Source organism: Poromitra crassiceps (assembly GCF_964638095.1).
Source record: "Poromitra crassiceps genome assembly, chromosome: 18".
Lineage (NCBI taxonomy): Eukaryota > Metazoa > Chordata > Actinopteri > Beryciformes > Melamphaidae > Poromitra > Poromitra crassiceps.
Genome location: NC_139636.1, coordinates 3,908,354 through 3,930,853, shown reverse-complemented (window position 1 = coordinate 3,930,853; position 22,500 = coordinate 3,908,354). Strand labels below are relative to the sequence as shown.

General features: G+C 43.6%; 1 protein-coding gene across 1 annotated transcript in view; it reads right to left on the bottom strand.

Moving 5' to 3' along the window:
* Window positions 1-5,365: 5,365 nt before the first annotated feature.
* The window catches only part of met (MET proto-oncogene, receptor tyrosine kinase), a 104,864-nt gene continuing 87,729 nt past the window's right edge, over window positions 5,366-22,500 (bottom strand). The window contains exons 15-21 of the mRNA XM_083655141.1: window positions 20,706-20,972; window positions 16,748-16,828; window positions 11,824-12,005; window positions 11,183-11,292; window positions 9,832-9,997; window positions 8,908-9,044; window positions 5,366-6,540 (exon numbers count right to left, since the gene is read on the bottom strand). Of these exons, the coding sequence (XP_083511267.1) occupies window positions 6,276-6,540; window positions 8,908-9,044; window positions 9,832-9,997; window positions 11,183-11,292; window positions 11,824-12,005; window positions 16,748-16,828; window positions 20,706-20,972 (1,208 nt within the window). The 3' untranslated portion in view covers window positions 5,366-6,275. The remainder of the gene's footprint in view (window positions 6,541-8,907; window positions 9,045-9,831; window positions 9,998-11,182; window positions 11,293-11,823; window positions 12,006-16,747; window positions 16,829-20,705; window positions 20,973-22,500) is intronic.

Sequence of the window (22,500 nt, the reverse complement as noted above, 5' to 3'; positions counted from 1 at the left end):
CAAAATCAACAGCAGTTGATTTTGAAGAAGGCTGGACGGCCGAAACGTCATCATTGCATTCTGGGCAAAACGAGATTGATTCTATCACATTGACCGCCTCTACTCAACACACCTGGAACCTATTAAACCAGGTGCAGCAGAGAATACAAACACAGCAACAATTAAACACCTCAGTGACATCAAATTGAAATATATAATAAGTGAAAAGTTAAAGGACATTACACATTACATCACGTCATTTAGCAGATGCTTTTATCCAAAGCGACTCACAATATCACATTTGTAGTGAAACAGTAGTGAAATCAACTGTGCAACACAGTCTATGACAGCTAAGACTCTTGTACCCCATACTTACAGTACCCTGTAACTACAGATGTGGTACCCTGTACTTACCCTGTAAGTACAGATCTTGTTACCCTGTACTTACAGGGTAATTTGCGAGCTGTATTCTAAAGCGTTACCAACTTTTTTAAAGGAAATAGAGTAGCATTTGTAGAAAGTAGTTTGAGAAGGAATAAGTAACATTAGTTGGATTTTTTTAAAGTAATAATATTTGGCATAGGCTATAGGTCAGACATTTTCAAAGTGGGAGGTGGGCCTCCCCAGGAGGGCTCCAAGCGGTTTCAGGGGAGGCTCAGTGAATGGAAGTGAAAAAAAAATGATATTAGTTATCAAAAGGAGATCACATAGCATAGCCTAAATGTGTGTGATTTGGTTAAAGAGATAGTTCAGAGATAGTGTTTGGGAGAGACAGTTTTTCCCACTTTCCCAGAGACAGAAACTAATAAATGCCTTCAGAGTTCAGACAAGCCTTTTTATATATTTGGTGTTAGTCTGAAGTATGTCAAATGTCTGTATGACTGAAGTAACATGTATGGCTTTTTTCCAAGCTTTGTCTCTGGGGAGGCCCACAGTCTCAGACTTTGAAAACCCCTGCTATCATGCGGGCATGACAGAGACCCTGTGTAGGAGCAGAAAACAACACTGCAAGGACAATGTGTCGAAAAAGCCACACACGTCGAGAGTCACAGCTCCTCCAAACAGACAGAGGGAGGGAGGGAGGGAGGGAGGGAGGGAGGGAGGGAGAAAGTCTAGACGACACCTCGGGGTCGAGAGAGGAGAGAGGGGAGCGCGGGGTGAGGGGTCGGAGGTCATAAAGCGAGAGCAAACACGGTTGAAATAGCACGGACACACACAAAAGGAGAGGTCTCACTCCAAATGTTGTGCAAACACGGAGCATGTTGGCCTTAGTCAAATACTGACCTTTCACCTTTCTTTGTCTAAATAATGACCCTTCTTTACCACATAAGGACATTGTTGCACATCTCCATTTGAATATTCAACACTTCACACAACCTCCCCCAGTTCCCCAGAGCAGTGGGGTCAAGGGTCGGGCAGTGGATATGTAAAGCGATTATAAATACCTGGGCACCATGACTGATAACCACCTGAAATTTGATTCAAACACTGAAATGTGTATGAAAGGCCAGCAACACCTCTTTTGCTCAAAGTGGAACTATTATGCTTTCCCATATTTTGTGTCATATTCTGTTACAATGTTAATGTTCATATCAAACGTGGCTAAAGTGTCAAATAATGATGTAGACGTATGTGAAAGTTATCCCCATTAGACAAAATTGCGGGATTTCGACTGTTCTGAACGAGAGTTTAGGAGATTTGAACGAGAAGACGGGTCTAGATACTTTTGAACTAAATTCACACATTTCTAAACTGTGACAGTTCACACAACTTTAACACTACATACATAGATCATACATGAAACCCTTCAGCTACTTCTCAATCACAATGTCAAAATATAAGCGATGTGATGTGATATCGTTTTTTGGAACTGCGAATCATGCCAAGTTACTCTAGTGGAGTCCAGAATAAAATAAGCAGAACTAGCTTACTTTGTCAAACTTTGAGGCTGTTTTTCTCAAAAACATAGTTTGGAAACAGTCAAGACATAAAGGGGTGGAGTACAAAGATCATTTTAATATCACCAGAAAGCTTACATTATCCTCTTTCCAACACTGTATAAAACTCAAGTGTTTCGGGGTCAGTGTGACTGATTTTGTCAGAGTAGTTCACACATAGGATTGTGGAGGTGGCAAGTGTAGTGAGAGTACAGTTCAGTTTGAATCACATTATTCAACAAGCAAGAGCTTAATAAAGCTATGACCATCCGTTCAGAAAGTGGCCCTCCTCTCACCTCAGAGTACAAGCTGTTACCATCTGGCCTACGTTAATGTGCCCCTATGGCCACCAACACAGCTACAACAAACTCCTTCTGTCCAGCCTTGAACGCTGCTGGCAGGAGGTCATCTGCTGCTGCTGGTGATGATAGAGTCTGTGACAATTATTAATATTGAGGTGCATTACATTATATTTGTAGCATTGATTTGCACGAAATGCCGATGACTTGGGGGGGTAACGGAGGATACTTGTCTATGTAAACTGTTGTGTTTTTATGTTTTGCTATGCGGTTTCATGCTTGCTGCAGCGCAAATTGCCCACTTGGGACAAATAATAAAGTTGAACTTGAGGAGGGGAACGGGGGGGAATAAAGTCCTCCTATGACCTCGCTGTCAGGTGAAAAGAAGCGGCTGGCGACTGCACATGTATTGGAGGAAGTATGTTCTAGTCTACAACTAGGGGGAGGTTGGGGGCGTCTGCCTGGCAGCTACACATCAGTTGCTCAATCCCTCTGCCTCACCATATGGAAACTATGAGAATAAACCCAGCCTATTCAAGCAGGTAGTCATCTTCAACAATGGGTACTTGTAATTACAATTCTATACAAGCCTGTTTGATCTCTGCCTCACCGACAGGTTTGTCCAATAAAACACATTATTACGGCCGGTTGCCCAGCTGTCATACAAAGAATCTGTCAATACAGGAATGAACAGCGCGGAGATACTCTGATAGTATAGCTTTATTACACTGAGAAATCAATCTGACATTACATAGGAACATGTACCTTCAGGATGTTTTTTATAGACAACAACATTTTATACACACACACACACACACACACACGCACACACACACACACACACACACACACAGAACAGACAGTGATAAGCACAGGCGAAGTGGTGGAGTTTACATGGAGACAATCACATGGTGAAAAGTTAACGGCGGTCTTTGAGTCAGGGGCATGAGGTGGCATCAGCTCCAGTTTGTTCAACTCCAAGTTATTTCCTGTACTAGGGCTGGGCAATATGGACAAAATCAAATATCAGGTTATTTTTGAACAAATATCTCAATATCGTGACAATATTTTAGGGTATATTAGTGCTTTCACAAAATATTGACGCAGTGATATTTTTCATAAATATTCATCAGTAATGTGGATATAAATGACTAAATGAGCAAAGGCAAATAATATAACCGCTAGACCAGTCTGGTAAGTTCAGAAAATGACACGACTTTACTGTAATGCAGCCTTTAACACCAGGAAAAGACAACACTTATGCCATATCACAATATCCAAAATCTAAGACGATATCTAGTCTCATATCACGATATGGATATAATATCGATACGTTGCCCAGCCCTAGCTTGTACTATGATGTACCAGCAACAATCAGAAGGTATATGAGCACACACACATTTCTCAGTAAAACGCACAGCTTGGCAGGCCGCAGACAGACTCACACATCCCCTCTCCTTATTTACTTATTTACAAAATGGCAGTGGTTTGAGTCGGAAACAAAGGATTGGTTAAGTGGCTTTGTTCGTGGTACACGGCACTATTTGCTCGGCTATAATTGGTCTTTCATTGGACCACGTTTATCTAACAGGCTCATCATCAATACAAAAATATAGTACAGCAATTTTCTTGTCATAGCAAACATTCATACCTGTCCGTCAATGGCCCGGGCACATTAGCAGCCATTCAAAACACACACAAAACAAAAGACCCTGCTACACAACGCAAAGGCAAAAAGGGGGGCATTGTTTTAAACATTAAAATGTTTCTTCATAACGACTACACAGCGTCATAAAACATACAGTGATATATATAGCTGTCACTGACAGTCACCATAATAACATGTTGGGTGTTTGGAGCCAGATGGGTAGAAGAGGCCTTTTGGGCAAACAGGAGCGGAATACAGTAGATCATTTTAAAGCTCGGATAAGTTCACCTAAGAATGAAAATTCAGTCATTATCTGCTCAGTTTTTTTTGTCCACAAAACATTTGTGGAGTTTTCCAGGGAAACAGAATCACAGCAATCTCCTAAACAATTGAAGTGAATGGTGACCAACTTACAAATGTAAAAAACAAACAAACAAAAATAAAAAAAATCCACACTGCTCGTCTAGTGTAATCCAAGTCTCCACAAGCCCTGAGATGTCAAGTTGACTTGCAAAGGCGTCATTTATTGTACATGCGGTTTTCAGCAGAATTCTTCACTGTAGCTGTGGTGAAAGTGAAAGTGAAAACGTAACTTTCAGCTGACGGCTTCAGTGAATTTTTTTTTCTTTTTACATTTGAAAGTTAGTCACCATTCACTTCATTGTTTAGGACGATGCTGCTGCAACAGTGTTTTGCTGGAAAACTCCACGAATGTTTTGTGGAGTAAAAAACTGGCACGGGGGTGAGAGTAGATAATGACTGAATTCACATTTTTGGGTGAACTCATCCTTTAATGAAATCTGTCTGGGAGAACAAGTTCTTTGCGGATATCTTGACTGACAATGACTTAATCAACAACGTCTTGACCAACTAAACTGGGCAATAATGAGATGAGAATATATGTATGTTTGCCCTCCAGTTAAATCAAAACTTAAACCCCTCAGGCTGCGAGTTTAGTGTATTTTCACCAGGTAAAACAGGTACAGCATATTCTTTTTTCAATCAAATGTGAATTATGCAAGACTGACAAAGATCTGACATTATTAAGCAACTCTGACAATTCATCAACCCACAAAAATCCAAGATGACATGGTTTCCCATTTGTTCTCCTTCTCCTTTTCCAAACAGCTTTCAAGTGTGTGCACGTTGTCAGACTTGTACTGTTTTGACACGCACTCATGTCGACATTATGACGGGACGTTTCAGGCTAAAGTGTTCCCAAGGAGAAAAGAAGAAGAAAGGAAAGGAAAGGAAAGGAAAGGAAAGAAACGCTTCCAAACCCTTTTGAGTGAGAAACATCTGGGGAGGATTCCACACAGGTGAGTCACGCCAAGGCAGCGGGACATTTCTTCTCTTTTCTGTTCTTTCCTCCGAGCACATCAAAAGCCAATCGTGGAAAGATAATTATACACATAAAGTATCCAGTGAACTGCACGCCCCCCCCCCCCCCCCCCCTCCCCCATCACCTGCCAGCGAGGACCCCTACCGTGCCTCGGCTTACTCACCTGGGGCATCGAAATGTAGCTTAATAACAAAGCGCGCGGGCTTAGTTGGGTCTGAGTGCAGGAGCGGGACATGCGAGGGTGGCATTCAGAGTGTTGGAGGTGTTGACTGATGTTCACGTTAGCTGGATCCGCGTCTCGAAGCACACGATGCCACCCAGAGAGAAGAGCGGGAAACAAACACCATGACAAACAAACACCATGTGGGGACGTCACAGCGGTCTTTGAGACGTCGGGGTGTCGGAGGAGCCGCGTTGTGCTTCGGAGATGGTTTGTCCACTGGAAATCTTTTGGAGGAGGCGTTCCTGTGCGTTGTTGTAATGTCTTGTAGGACAGACAGTGGTACTCAACCTTTTCCATATCAAAGTCCTAATTTAGTCCACATTAGGGCTACGATCCACGGACCCCCATTTGATGAGATTTGGACCCCAATATGAGAGTATTTCTATTGTTAGATAGGGTAGTAGGTAGTTTTGTCCAGAATTACATGAGTCTTTCTTCTCCATTCTCTAATTGTGAAGGTTAAAAATGTATCACTTTTCTGGGGGACCCCTGGAGGCTGGAGGTCCCCGGCCCTCACGTTGAGAACCACTGCAGTGGGAGGGGGGCTGACCTCGCGCTCCCCGGGGGGAAGGGGGGGTCGATGAGAGGTCAAAAAGCAGGGGGTGAAGTCGATACGGTCGGCCCCTCTAGTTCACGGAGGCCCCGATCATTCAGCGATGCTCGAGGAGCTCAAAAGTCGGTTTATGTACATTGAGTTGACAGTTAGTGTTTGTTTTTCCTCAGCATACAACGTCCAGTGTTTGGCAAGTAGATACAGTAGTCCCCCTTGAGTCTTCATCACCTCCTCAGCTCTCTCTCTCTCTCTCCGAGTCTTTTTTTGAGTTTTTTGAGTCTGGGTTTCGCCCTCTCAGGTGCAGCAGTCTCGCTCCAGGCGGGCGATGTGTGAGGGGGAGGGCAGGGAGGTGGAGGTGGATGGGGCAGAGGAGGTGGAGTGGAGGGTGAGCAGTGGGGGGTAGGGGCTGATCTTGTCGATGTTGACGTAGGTGGTGTTGAGCAGGACGTAGTGCTCGCCGCTGAAGCTGGAGAAGATGGCGGAGATGCGTGACACCAGCTCCGAGAAGGAGGGCCGCCGCTCAGGCTTAGGGTGCCAGCACTCCACCATCACCGTGTAGCTGAGGAGGAGAGGAGAGGATGGGAGGAGGAGAGGATGGGAGGAGGAGGAGAGGACGAGGAGGATAGGATGGGAGGAGAGGAGGAGGAGGAGAGGAGGAGGAGGAGAGGAGAGGAGGAGGAGAGGAGGAGGAGGAGAGGATGGGAGGAGAGGAGGAGGAGGAGAGGATGGGAGGAGAGGAGGAGGAGGAGAGGAGGAGGAGGAGAGGATGGAAGGAGAGGAGGAGGAGAGGATGGGAGGAGAGGAGGAGGAGGAGAGGACAGAACAGAGACATCACCAGTTAGACCCAGAGGCTTATAAATCATACGCTTGTGTACCAAGAATACTTCAGTCAGGACAGGAGGTAATGAAGATGAAGATAAGAAGTAATTTTTCGTTTAGCAGACAAGTTAGGAAGTTGTAGCAGGTAGCAAATAAATGTATGGCAAAAGTTACAGTTGTGGTGCGCGCATCCCTGTGTATAGACTACTACAGTAGCTGTATATTTTTGATTCAAAATAATCACATCTATATATATATATATATATATAAATTATTATTACATAATACACTGCTGCTTTGGCAATAATGTTTCAAAATTAGATTCATAGTAAATTGAAATGATTGAATTTCAATTATTTAAATATTGAGTAATGTGGTGATAATTATTCTTTTAAAAATGGACGTGGAATGAAATTCTTCAGGAATATTAAAACGTCACAAAATAAAACATTCATATTATCCTTTCAATAAACTGTGGTATGCAAACTGAAAAAGACCAAAATAAATCTATTTTAAATTTTTATCGGCAGATGTTTTGAAAACAAATTGTCTAAAAACTCTGTGTTGAAGGTTTGTGGTTTTCCGGGTGTTTTCCGGGTTTTCCGGGTGTGCTTTCTGGTGGAGCACAAGCACCAACACCCTACTAATCTCAACTCAACCATACATTTCTATTTGATAGCATGGCTGATCCAGGGATACTGATTGGCTGTTGGCTCAATAATGTTCTAAATGAGCTTGTTCCTGTCTGGAAGCTGCAGTTCACGGGATAAATAGCTTGAGTTCATTTTCTGTCTTAGGTCCATTTTCATTTATTTCCTTTAATTTTACGTAATGCACTTAGTTTTTCTTTTGCCGTTTTCTTCCTTGTAGAGCTCTTTTGTTATTTACTTTCTGTTCTTCTGGATTTCTCAATTCTGCTGTCACATTTTTGTTCATTCATTCAGTTCAGAGGTGAGTTGTTTTTCTTCCTCTTTGCTCTTTCTGTGTTTTAGTTGTTTTATTTATGAAGATATATTACCTATAAAATTAACTACCCTTGAACCCGTCAACCTGTCTGCAGCAAATTATGGTCTGAAGTGATTGGACTGGAGCTATAGTAGAGACAACTTGAGGCATTCAACTTGATCAGAATACTACACATGTAAACATAAAATTAATTATTGAAATTCGCCACCCAGGAGGTAAAATTATAGATGACGCCATTCTCAGGAATGTTAGCATTTGGTAGGAAAACGTCTTAAACTAGCTCATAACTTAAATATGTTTCCAAGATGATCGGCAAGCATTCTGTACAGAGCAGGCATCATTCATTCTCATTTTGCAGTAAAACACTTTGCCTTGTCAGAGTTTGACTTGTGTAACATTGCCTTAACAGTCCGTATCAGTGTTTAAATGACTTCTGTAACATTGTTTTAACAGCCCATATCAGTGTTTAAATGAAGACAAATTCAATCAGTGGACACTGTGAACGATCAGGAGTGAAGAATGAGGGGAATGTTTGGGGAGGTGAGTCACCTCTGCGCGCCCTGCTTCTGTTCCACTTCCAGCCTCGCTCTCTGACTCACAGACTGCAGAGATGCACCGACGCTATCTGCATAGCGTCAGCTCACACCTGTTTTCAACAGGTCCATGTTGGACATAAGTGTTCACACTTTTACCAGTCTATTTGGATTTTGTTCTGCTATATCCATAAATAAAATCAATCAATCAATCAACAACTTGGAGTGCTAGTTGGGCGGGGTTTACTGCATGAGGACAGTTCAGATAGTGTCAAACATGTACTACATTGACTTCGAAATACTTTCCTGTTGATAATCCAAAACATTTTCATATAAATAAACACCCATTGTGCTACTCTATTCTCAGTTACCAACTGATATAAATAGCTAGTAATGAGTGCAAGTCAATCCTATCTCGACCAGCCAGTTTCCCCAAGCGTAAGCCACTAGCATGATGCACAGTACGCACAAATGATGTGTGTGTGTGTGTGTGTGAGAGAGAGAGAGAGAGAGAGAGCGAGAGAGAGTGGGTGTGTGTGTGAGAGAGAGAGAGAGAGAGAGAGAGAGAGAGAGAGAGAGAGTGTGTGTGTGTGTGTGTGTGCGCTCACAGTGCGTCGGGGCAGAACTCTGGCTGCAGCAGCCTCCTCCCCTGGAGCAGGAATATGGTGATGTCGAAGGAGTTGACGTCAGAGTAGGGCGGGGCTCCGCGGGTCATCAGTTCCCATAGCAACACGCCAAACGACCACTAGGAGAACAGAGAGGGAACACAAACGCTCCAATCAAAACAGGAATTCTGCCAGTGGTGAGATCATTTTCACTATTTCCAATTACAGATTAACCTGTTTCAGAAACTCTCTTAAATTAAGTGGGGTTTTCTTGGTACTATTGGGGCATAATTTGCCTTATTCTGACTTGTTTCAAGACATTGACACTTCTTTAATATTCCTAAAATCATAAATTACCTTGTTTGCATCGACATTTTCAAAACGAATGTGAAAGTATGGAGTATTTATCCTCTTAGAGACAAGAGACTGATTTACACTCAGGCCTAAAAGAGGGTCTGAAAGAACATGGGCACTGCAAAAATATCGATCTTAAGTCTAGAATTGAGACTTAAAATCTAGTTTTCTTTCAAAAAAGTTAAAATCTGCCATGTTTCCGATGCAGTTTCACTCGTCAATGATGTCAATAAAAAATTGATCACAAAAAAAAATCAAAAATAGAATTCTTCAAACAAGTTGTCAATCAGAAACAAGTAAAACTATTGCACCACGTTGGCAAAAATCTTCCAATGCAGTGCAATACTTAAATAGTTTTAAGACTTGATATGAGATGATATTCTTATAGAGATGGATATTTCATGCAGTGTATAGATCGACTTTTAAATGTGAAAACTTTATTGACAAGTGTTCATGTCAGTGGACATGTGTGTGTAAATGTGTGTATGTGTGTATGTGTGTGTGTGTGTGTGTGTGTGTGTGTGTGTGTGTGTGTGTGTGTGTGTGTGTGTGTGTGCGCGCGTGACCCCTCACCACGTCGGACTTGGGGGTGAACTTGTGTGTCTGCAGACTCTCCAGAGCCATCCACTTGACGGGCAGCTTGACTCCGCTCTTGTTGTGGACGCTGTAGTATTCTTTATCGTACACATCCCGCGCCAGGCCGAAGTCTGCCACCTTCACCGTGTAGCTCTCGTCCAGCCTGCCAGGGGGCGCACGTGAGCTAAGCATCTTTGTGAATGAACGCGCGGGAGCTGGAGCAAACATACGTGCTCCAGCTTCCCACTTCACAGGTCAGTCAGTAAGGTAAAACCCACAGGCCGAGTCGACTCCTCTAGCTTCAGCTTTGTCTATTCATTCATAGTATTCTGTTACATCATCACACGGCCATCTTGGTAGGACAATAACAGGTGATTGTAATCAATTAACAGGTGATTACAATCAAATGCTAAAAACAGCCAATGAGTTGTGTGTATTGTAAACCATATTGGTAGGAAATGCATGTGACATCATGGGAATACTATGAATTCTTGCTTTATGGAGAGAAAAAAAATAAAATCTATTCTATTCTATTCTCTACTTACTACTCTATTTTACTCTATTCTATTCAACTCTACTCTGTATAACTCTGTTCTACCTGACTCTATTCCAGTGATCCTCAACCCTTTTCATATCAAGGACGCTTAATTTAGTCCACATTACAACCATGGACCTAGATTTGATGTTACTCTGACCCAAATTAAGAATGTTTTTATAGTTAGATATGATTTTGTCCAGAATTCCAAGACTGTACTGTAGGTACAGAGATAACAGTTCAACTGTGATTAAAATAATCATTCTTCTACTCATTCTCTTAATAGGGATATTGTTGAAGTTTAACCCTTCATCAACTTGCTGGGGACCACCTGGAACCCCCTCAAGGACCCCTGATGGACCCCAGACCCCACATTGGGAACCACTGCTCTATTCTACTTACCTGGACTGTACTCTCCTCTAGCCTAGTCTCTCTGTATCCATCCTATTAAATTCTAATTCAGTCTCAATAGGCCCTTTTCACAGCAGCCGTTTTGAGGTGGTAAAGCAGGAAGAAAAGCAGGTGTAACCAATAGCCCCTAAATGGAACGGAATCATCATTACTGGTATTTGTTACAACTGCTTTATTTCCTGCTTTACCACCTCAAAACGGTTGCTGTTAAAAGGGCCTATTCTGCTCTATTCCACCCTACTCTACCCTTGTCTTCTCTATTGTATTGTAAATGTATTGTATTGTATTGTAATTAACTCTAGTTGACTCTGATCTACTGTACATTTCTCTCTCTAAAATACATATCTACAGAGAGATCACTGTGATCTCGTCTGTGTGTCTGTGCTGGGTGTGAGAACTCACATGCAGTTCCTGGCAGCCAGGTCGCGGTGGACAAACTTCTTGCTGGCCAGATACTCCATGCCTCGAGCCACCTGGAGCCCAAAGCCCATCAGATCCTTCACCGTGGGGTTCTGCAGGACACACAGCTGTCAGAGGACTGCCACACAAAACGGCCCACTTCAGCCCAGTCTGATTTGGACTGATTCTCCTTTGGACTCCCAGTACAAATACACCCCTCTTTAAGTCACATGTTGATGGCGGGGGGATAAACAGTACGCAAATTGGACCAACACAAAGATGGAAAGTGCTTTGTGCATAATCAAAGTCCAGATTCTTCTAAATGATTCAATTCAGCCACCGGGATGCAACCATGGTATTTATATTGTTTATATTGTTCTATTTTTGCTAGTCTCTGACTTGTATTCTTGTTGTTTTTTTATTGTAAATAACTTGTACGTCGCTTTGGATAAAGGCGTCTGCCAAATGAAATAAAGTGAAGTAAAGTAAAGTATTTTCTTGCTGTATGTTTTATAGTTGCAGCGATAACAACCCAAATATCCCCAGAGGGATCATTATAATGTTATTGTGCGTGCGTGCGTGTGTGCGTGCGTGCGTGCGTGCGTGCGTGCGTGCGTGCGCGGCCCCGGTGTGCGGTGCCTTACGTGTCCCTCGTGGCGGATGAAGTTGCGCAGGTCTCCGTGCTTCATGTAGGGCAGGACGACCAGAGGGGAGCCCTCTGGTGGCAGGCAGATGCCCAGCAGGGAGAGCACGTTGGGGTGGCTGAAGTCCTTCATGATGATCCCCTCCTTCAGGAACTGGGACACCTCCTCCAGGTCTGTGATGCCTGAGGGGGAGAAGACTGTTATTATAACCCACATCACAGAACATGTGGAGAATCTCACCAATATTTCATTTGTGATTTTCAAGATGTCCTTACAGAGAGAAGTCGAGTCAAATGATAGAAGTGAATGGGAAGAGCTTATTGTTATTGTTGTTGTCATGTGAAAAACTCAGCCGAACAACTCAAACTTTAGTAATTTTAACGTTTTCACTTTTGTAATCATTTACATCAGTGATTCTCAAACTTTTTCATATCAAAGACCCCCGATTTAGGCCACATCAGAGCGATGGGATGAATCAAATCTGAGAACATTTGTTATTGTCAGATATGATTTTGTTCAGAAGTTCATGAATATCTGTATTATAGTAGAGAGATAACAGTGAAACTATCATCAAGCCAGTCATTCTTCTCTAATTGTGTTAACCCATTGATACCTGATGCAGCATTTGCATGTATATCCCTCATTTGTGTGTGTATCCCTTTAAGACCTTAAAGGTCTTAAAGCGATACACACACAAATGGTGCATCAGGTATCAACTTCTTGTACTGTAAATCAAATAATGTTCAACAATTCATCAATTTGCTGGAGACACCCTGAAACCTGCCTAGAGAGGAGTCCACCACACCTCTTCTCCACTGTGAAGTCACTGTGAAGTCACTGTAACCCATGACCTCTTAGGGCTTATTGCTTCATTTGAAACCCAGCTTATTTCCTGTCAGCTATTGTATTAGCAAACATTGCAACAGGAAGTAAAGCTAGTGGCAATTTAGAATGTTTATGTTGTCAAATTAAAAGCATTTATATTAAATGTGTCTGGAGGAGAGAAGCGGGAAGGTCGTTCCAGCTTTGGGGAATCAGGAGGTGATGGGATGTGCCCTCTCCCCCCCACCCTCATCTGACCCACACCACCACCCCCCCCCCCCCCCACCCCACCCCCACCTGACCCACACCACGTTCCCATTTCCCAATTGCATCACTGGCCCTGGTGTGGCTGCTCTTTACCCCCGCTGCCTCTGCTGTAATCTGCTTAGCCTGATTAGCCTTTCACTCAGGTTAGAGCAGAGACTGAAGGATAGACTGAGGGAGATGACACTCAGGTTCGAGCAGAGACTGAGGGAGATGACACTCAGGTTAGAGCAGAGACTGAAGGAGAGACTGAGGGAGATGACACTCAGGTTAGAGCAGAGACTGAGGGAGATGACACTCAGGTTAGAGCAGAGACTGAAGGATAGACTGAGGGGAGATGACACTCAGGTTAGAGCAGAGACTGAGGGAGATGACACTCAGGTTCGAGCAGAGACTGAGGGGAGATGACACTCAGGTTCGAGCAGAGACTGAGGGAGATGACACTCAGGTTCGAGCAGAGACTGAGGGGAGATGACACTCAGGTTAGAGCAGAGACTGAGGGGAGATGACACTCAGGTTAGAGCAGAGACTGAGGGAGATGACACTCAGGTTAGAGCAGAGACTGAAGGATAGACTGAGGGGAGATGACACTCAGGTTAGAGCAGAGACTGAGGGAGATGACACTCAGGTTCGAGCAGAGACTGAGGGGAGATGACACTCAGGTTCGAGCAGAGACTGAAGGAGAGACTGAGGGAGATGACACTCAGGTTAGAGCAGAGACTGAAGGATAGACTGAGGGAGATGACACTCAGGTTAGAGCAGAGACTGAAGGATAGACTGAGGGAAAATGACATTTGCTTTCTGTGCTTTGATTTGAAAGTTAACGAAGGGGATTACGTCATGGAGGATGGCTATGCCCTCCGAGTTTAGGACAAGACTGACATCTCTGTTGTCGCAGCAAAGTTGAAGGCTAGTGCTGAAACAAAGAGTCGGTTAATCAAAGTTGGAAAATGGAGAGTTTATCATTTTGATTTTTAGTAATTTATCGAGTAACAAGACTAGATGTAAAACCTACTATATAGGTGACTCACAGTGTCGCCAACTCTTTTCCAAAGAAAGTACCGGTAGGCACCCTGCTTGCACACCCTCCCCTTCCCTTTTGGCTGCTAGTCATCAGAGTAAGACATTTTAAGAATCATTTTGGGCTCTGGTGATGGGCCTATATATACTGGTTAAATCGAGCTCAATATTAGCTGGAATGTCGTATTAATTTTCTACTGCAAAACATGCTTGACAAGATTGTTTATATTTTTAGACCAAAAATAAATCTAATATCCTAGAAGCAAGGCTTTTTCTTTCTTTCTTTCTTGAAATTCCTTTTTTCCAGTGGGGCATTGTCATTATATACTTTATTTGTTTATTTAGACGGGACATATTATGACATATATTGACATTTATAGACTAATGCCAGCCCCATTGTTTCTGTATTTGTCTCTAACATACACAATCAATCATAGGAGACAAAATGGATATTTGACTGGACACTGGAGCTCTGACCTTTGAACTACAAATTGAAGCTTGTTCTAGTGTTGCGTTACAGGTTGCACTGGAGAAAAGCATTGGCTACAGATTTTGCAAATGTAAAAAAAAAAGCAGCAGAAAGCAAACACAAAGACACTGACAGGCAGTCTTGAGAAATCACTCAATCACTCAAACTCAATAACGGGTTCAGATCTCGGGGGACGGCACCCCCACAGCGGGCCGCGCCCCTCCCAGGGGTTCCTCGGGGTCGCGTGGAGCTTCCCTGCACATCTCTCCAGCATCAATCTCTCCCCGGTCACAGTGACAGCTTACACGATTACAGAGGAGCCTAATGCCATCCTCGCCATCGGACCCTCGTTCATCACCATCATCCCCGCGCTCGGCCACAGAGCCTTCTGATGAGATGAGTCCATAATGCTATTGTGGCGTCATGATATCATACAATAACTATGTGATTTAAACAGATGTGATATCATACAATAACTATGTGATTTAAACAGATGTGATATCATACAATAACTATGTGATTTAAACAGATGTGATATCATACAATAACTATGTGATTTAAACAGATGTGATATCATACAATAACTATGTGATTTAAACAGATGTGATATCATACAATAACTATGTGATTTAAACAGATGTGATATCATACAATAACTATGTGATTTAAACAGATGTGATATCATACAATAACTATGTGATTTAAACAGATGTGATATCATACAATAACTATGTGATTTAAACAGATGTGATATCATACAATAACTATGTGATTTAAACAGATGTGATATCATACAATAACTATGTGATTTAAACAGATGTGATATCATACAATAACTATGTGATTTAAACAGATGTGATATCATACAATAACTATGTGATTTAAACAGATGTGATATCATACAATAACTATGTGATTTAAACAGATGTGATATCATACAATAACTATGTGATTTAAACAGATGTGATATCATACAATAACTGTGATTCAAACAGATGAAGCGTGACAGCGGCTGGAATAATTACGGTTAGATGTATGTATGTTTGGACAGGAAGTAGGTTGAGTTATCTGTGGCTGTGTGCTGAGAGCTGAGTGTGCGTTCTGAAGGTTCCAGCACTCTCCTCTCCATTGGCAACTAGCATCAAAATGCTGTTGAGTAAGACTCTTTAAGCTAATAACCCTGCTAGGCTGTCCCGGGCGTTGCTACACCCCCTCTGGGGAAGGTGTAGAATAGCACATGCTTCCTACATGTGCAGTCACCAGCTGCTTCTTTTCACCTGAGAGCGAGGAGATTCACCAGCACGACATATGGAAGGAGCACGCTATTCCCCCAGTTCCTCTCCCCCCAAACACGTTGGTATCATGTTAAGTAATACATCCACCAGTGGGCAGTAGAGAGTCAAATGCATGAGTGTGTGTGTGATTTTCCTCCGTTTCATGCGTATCCGTAAGCTTTCAGATGATGAACAGAAAACGGACGAAATGAACGCAGAGTACGGACAGAAGGCTCTGTCCGTCTCCGTCTCCGTCTTTAACGTTGAGTATAATTGGGCCTTAACCTGCAGACATGGCCAAAAGTTATGGATGCCACAGGGGCTTGAACCTGCAACCCGGGTGTTGGTAGGCACGGAATCTACTGCTGCACTACCCGCCCGCACGTCCTTCATCGTCATAGTTGTTGGAATCCCGTAAACAGGGTGCTAGTGTTAAAAAGCAGCATATCGCACCATAAGAAATGTAGAAGAAGAGAGGAACAGGAAGCGGATGTGACGACAATCAACGGTAAAAACAAACATGGATGTGAGTATAGCAATGCAGCTGGTGATGAGCACTGGGATGTGTTGGAGCAGGTGGGGTTTGAAGAGGTGGATGCTGTCATGATTGACTATGGTCCAGTCAGAGTGCTCTGTGTTGACTCAATGCCAAGCAGAGATTCTTGTGCAGGTACGCAACACCTCTGCACCAACCCTTTTCAACCTCAAATATGTGTCAAACAGCATCAGTTTACATGCAGAGATGCTATTTTCATTAAATAATAAAAATGCATGTTACCCGCAAACTGCAGTAAAGCTACCCTCTGGTGAAACAGTAGAAGGCTGTGGCTCTACTGTTCAGACTCCAGGTGTGAATAATGTGTAAATATATGAATATAAAGCAGGAATCTGTTCATTTCACACATCAAATGAAAGTCATTTGTGAGGCACCATGACGTGTCATCATGACACCATGACGTGTCATCATGACACCATGACGTGTCATCATGACACCATGACGTGTCATCATGACACCATGACGTGTCATCATGACACCATGACGTGTCGTCCCTCTTTAAAGGACGTTTGTACTCACGGTTAAGGGACTTGACGGCACAGTGTTGCCTCTGACCGTCCGGCTCCAGCAGAGTTCCATGGAAAACGCAGCCAAAGTGACCTGCAGGTAAGAACATGATGCATTAGTCAGACAGTAGGGCATAAACGACTGTATACTGTCCTGACTCTCTGTGGTCATTAAAGATTAGGGGTGGGAATCGTGGAGTAACTCACGATACGATATGGTCACGATACTTGGCCCTCGATAACGATATTATCACGATACAGCGATTCTGCGATAATCGATATATTGGAAGAAATTTAACCTACGATACATCACGATATCTGTGTAACTGAAGAGAAAAAAATACCCCTAAAAGGCAAGAAGCAGGTATTATGTATTTATTAGCAGAATTGACATGAACTCTCTCAGAGTTCACTACTCACTCATACCATACTATTATTATTAAAACAAGATAACCTATATAACCTACCTACCTATATAATTTCTAAAAGTAGATATTAATGATCAAACATTTCCATTCATGTAGCCTACAGTATTTATGTTTTTGTTTCAACTACAAACATAAATAAACGTCAACTTGAAACTATGTTTCAACTACCACACACAGCATAATATTTTAGCCTGTTTATTTTAAAAAAAGAAAAAAGAAAAATAAATAAATAAATAAACATATCGATACTTGGTGCCAGTGTATCGATAACGTATCGCAAGTGGAAATATCGCGATACCGTGAGTATCGATATTTTGTCCCACCCCTATTAAAGATCCCATCGGCACTCTTTGCAAGAGTAGCGGTGTAACCCCGGTGCCCTGGCTAAATTCCCACACAGGCCTTCCTTCAATCATGGCCACTTAATTGTCCCGTTACTTAATTGGCACATTCAGTCCTCAACTCTCCACCGTGATAGGCTGATGTGTGGTGAGCGTTCTGGCGCAAACTGGCTGCCGTGCATCACCCAGGTGGGTGCTACACATCGGTGGTGAATGAGTTGAGTTCCCTCAACCTCCCTCCCCTGATATGTGAAGCGCTTTGAGTGTCTTGAAAGGCACTATATAAATCCAATCAATTAATATTATTACTGAATTTTAGTACTAGTCATTGACTACTCCCAAGTCAACTAAAAATGATAAATTCTCATAAAAAGGTTCTCAACAACAGCAAGTAAAGGGTTAACTAACATAGGCGGGACCAACCTGGCGGTATGTGAAATAGCAGAGTCCTGATTGGCTCTGAGAGGCTGTTTACAAATGAGCCCTAGCAACTTGTCTGAGCTGGAGATAGCGACTGTTTGACTGCAGTAACAACATAGACAGGATTCTGTCCGTCTCTTAATACCTTCAATTCTGTTGATTTAACATGGCATCATATAGAACGTGCCACGCCCACCCATGCATTTGGACGGAGGTTGCTCATTGGCGCATGAAGCCCAAGGCGAAGTGCGCATGTGTGCCATGACGTGTTCCATGACGTCTCCCACCCCTCCCACCCATGGCTGTATTAAAAGAAGAAAATACCCCCGTATACGGCTCTTAGTGGCTTCTGAAGAAAAAAATGCCCCATAAAAAATTACGGTAGTTGATAATTAAAAGAGTCGTTTTATACTTTGAGTGACACCCGGAAAAAATTCCCCTGGGTTTAACAGCTGCCGGAGTCCCCATGCAAGTGGATGGGAATTTTCCTTTCTGGGCTGCGTGGCGTCACGTGACTTGCAATACAGAGCTTCACCACCATGTTCAAATGGCTTCACAGCCCAGCGCTATTCCTGGGGGCTTGATTGAGACACACAGCCACAACCGTTTCAGTCGGCAAGAATCCGGCGGTACTCCTACTTGCAAGGCTTATTTGAAAGTGTTAAGGGAAGTTAGGTTAGGTGAATGGATTGGCACTATAAAAACTCTTGCACAATCGCTCATTCAGACCCTGAAGACTTAACACTTTGCGTGTGTGATCGTTGACGACGTGTCATGTGCTGCTCCAAATCTGATTCTATTTTGGCACCTCAATTTCACCTCTGCCAAGGAGAAAGTTACTAGATTATAGCTTCTTCTACAGTCGTTTCATGCACTTGGAGACCTCGAAGGAAGCCTGCTAGACCACACCGTCTTCACATCTAGTCCATAAATGGGAATACTGTAACTGTATGCTGCTAACTAAATGACCTGTTTAGTTTGGAGTCAGATATTGTGGGCCGCTTTTGGGTTTTGTATAATTAGCGTTCCCTCATCTACGTCTGGGCCTGCTTCTTCACAGGAACATCCAGATTAAGAACTTGCATCATGGCCGTTCTCTCGATCATCGCTCCATGATCACTGCGGTTGCAGAAACCTCATGAAAACAGTCCTCTTGCTCCAAAATGAACCCAATTTGGAGCAGAAGCATCAAGGTGCTCCCATGTGCAGGCAGGCAAAGCTTTTCTTGCACATTGGTCCATTGAAAACACAGTTTGAGAACAAGCAAGTCTGACTCTTCCACATGAGTTTCTTCCTTCTTATTCCGCCTCACACTAAACTAAATCCCCCAACACAAGAAACCCAGTACCAAGGTTTATTCATTAATACTCAAAACCCAGCTAACAGCCTCGGCCACTCCGCCCGAGTGATTGCGCCTTGTATTGACTTATAGCTCCTCTGTAAGAGACGAGGGCTCGCCCCAGACTGGCAGGCGTGCAGGAAGAAACGAGCGCGGCGTTCTCCTATCACGTCCCTGCAGATGGCCGAGGGTGTTGGATTACTCCAAACAATGGACCCCGGGAATACTAGCTGTGAAGAAATCATCTTGCGCCACTTTAACACTCCTGCCTCTGAACCCACACTCTTTACTCTGGGGGGGGGGGGGGGGGGGGGGGCAGAGGGGGTTGTGGGTATTTTTCCTCTCGGGCTCTCTGTTGAATTCGATCCGTGCGGCCGAGTTAAACCGCACGATATAAGGTGATTTTATGTCTGGATGTGGTTTGATAATGCAGGCAATTAAGCTCTCAGTGAGTGACTTTAGCTTTTGTATAGTTTTACATTAGTCCCACTATTTACTGAATGCTTGCTGGACTACAGTGTTGGTCCATTCCATCCTCAATGCTGGATAGATGCACAAATGTATGAAGGACTGCAATGGCTTCCACTCTATGCATTGTGTGTATTGAGTACTTGTTACGACTTCAGGTTTGTGGATCGAAGTGTGTGTCACTAGATTGTAGTCACAACTTACAAGTACTACAAACATGGATGGTGATTATCCATGTTTACACAACAGGTCATTTCAGCCAAGCACTCTGATTGCTCAAAGACGCTTTCCGATCATACTGATATGTCGCCATGGCTGAAAAGGCAAAGAAAAGAGCGCCACCTACAGAAACTCAAACTTCATCAACAGAATCCTGCCCACACTGTTTGATTGACAGTAGAGGTTTTCAGGCCCCCTTCCCCTAAATACCACAGATGATCTGAGCCGGGTCTCGGGTCCATTCAAAAGAAGCAACTGCGGGTCCAGGTCTGACATTTATGGATTTACGGGTCTGGGTCTCAGCTTTCTAATAATAGACCGGTCCGGTTCGGTTCTGGGTACTACATTTCCTTTTGGGTTTGGGCATAGCTTTTTGGACCCGTGAAGACCTCTAAAAGGCAGGAAGTAACACAGGTGCATCCAGAACAGTAATGATGGTTTCCAACTTCCAATCCATTTAGGTGTTCCAGTGCCGGGCCCTCGTTAATGTTTCGGTTGCACCTGGTTACTTCTTGCCTTTTAGACACGAAATGGCTGAGATGAAAAAGGCGAATAGACAGGTGATCTCTGAGAAGTGCAGTGCAGAAAACCCACAGCAATGAGCAGTGAGCACCAAAGATGGAGACACCCGCCCTCAATAAATAAATAACCAAATAACCAAAAAAACAAATGAATGAATGAATAAATCAATAAGTAAATAAATATTTTGAGGACTACCACAAGTGAGATTGAGTGTGATGCAGTATTGTGACTGACCTCTGCCGATGACCTGGTTGAGGTGGAGCAGTAGCTGATCCCTGGCGATCACCACGTGCTGCACCTCCTTCAGCAGGTCCGGGTGGAGGCAGGAGGGGTCGATGTGGACCGGGGCCATGAGCAGGGGGGACACCAGCTCGCCCTCTGCCCCCAGCCCCAGCCCTAGACCAGCACCCAGTGCCCCCAGCCTGGGGGACAGCAGCTCCCCGTTGCCCCCATAGATGGGAGGAGCCCCGCGGCACGTCTCGGGCCTGTCGCCGCCCTGGTCTGGAGGGACGAAAGAGATGGAGGGGGTGAAAGGTCGGCGGGCCTCCAGAGGTCAAGGTGTGTTACATGATCAGAGAAGGTGTGTTACATGATCAGAGAAGGGGCGCTACAAAGGCAGAGCGCAACCTGACACTGGCAAGGCTAGGGGAACTGCAGAAAATAAAAAATAAAGTCTGTTTTCTGTTGATGTTTTAAATGGACACTTCACCCCAAAGTCAAAATACATTATCTTAAGGACTGACAGCTGACAGCTACTGACAGGTAGCGGGTGTAATTCAATCGAAAGAAAATTCCTAAAGTTCCTAAGGAGTTCCTAAATCTGCTCACAACAAGATCATCTTGAGTTAACTTAGCGGGGTCATGATTTCTGGAAATAGACATTGCTGTTGAGTTTTAAAAATGTTTTTTTTCCCCTTTCTTTTTTCTTTTTGGCACTTTGAGCACCACAAGAGAGACGGCAGGTATCTCTACGGCCGATATCTCTGCAACTCACACAACTCTGCAACACCAAAACAATCTAGATGGATAAATATCACTAATACAGGTAAGAGGAAATATGGACTTTTGATTTTGGAGTGAACTGTGCCTTTAAATGCACGGAAGGAAAATACAAGGAAAGCTGCATGTATATAAATGTGATCTAAGCAGACCAGGGTGAGAATTACAGGACCAGGGTGGGCCGTGATGCCCTGAGATCCCTAGGGCCACCTGGACAGTGCCCTGCTACCAGCCTGCTACTGTCAGTTGCTTTAAAAGCATCAGTGGTCTCAGTTTAATGTAGCCTGCTCGATGCAAAGGATGTGTAACTGGCTCATTTTAACACACATTTCAGAAAAATCACTCTTCACAATGTCAATAGAGCAATGGCCTTTGTGCCCTGGCACAAGCCTAATAATTTGTGTGATGGTGAAGGCCAAATGGCCTTGCCCCTAAAATGAGGAAATCCACACCCTGTCTAAGGCAGAGCAGAGAGGACAGAGAGGATATACACACATGAATGAATAACTCTGGACTTTCTATGGAGTTGGACTCTAAAGCCCCCCTCCCCCCCGAGGACATGCATTAGTTTGTTACTCGTTAGTAGCCTACAGGAAGTCTGCCCTCTCAGATCGTTAGCCTTGCAGCTAGCATGTTAGCAGCTAGCATGTTAGCAGCTAGCATGTTAGCGGAGGAAAATTGCATTGGCCATCAGGATCAGGTAATGGAAGGAAACCCCCTCACACCCTCAGGACTTGAGCTGAGAGAAACAAAACCACAGGTGACTAAAGGAATACACAATGTTTTGTGGTTATCAGCCTCTTGGTCAACTCGCCTGCTAAGTGAGGAGAACATAGACACACCAAAACTCTCTATGTAGATCGTTCGCTGCCGTGCTCCATCTGCTATGGTGCATGATCATTAACTGACTAGCATGAACTCAAAGGGTAGAAAGTAAGAACTCGTAGCAGCTCTACAGCTAAATGCTCAGTCATTTTAAATAATGTACATCTTTTGTGTTGGAGATTGGTACAAATCTTTATCTGGTTGA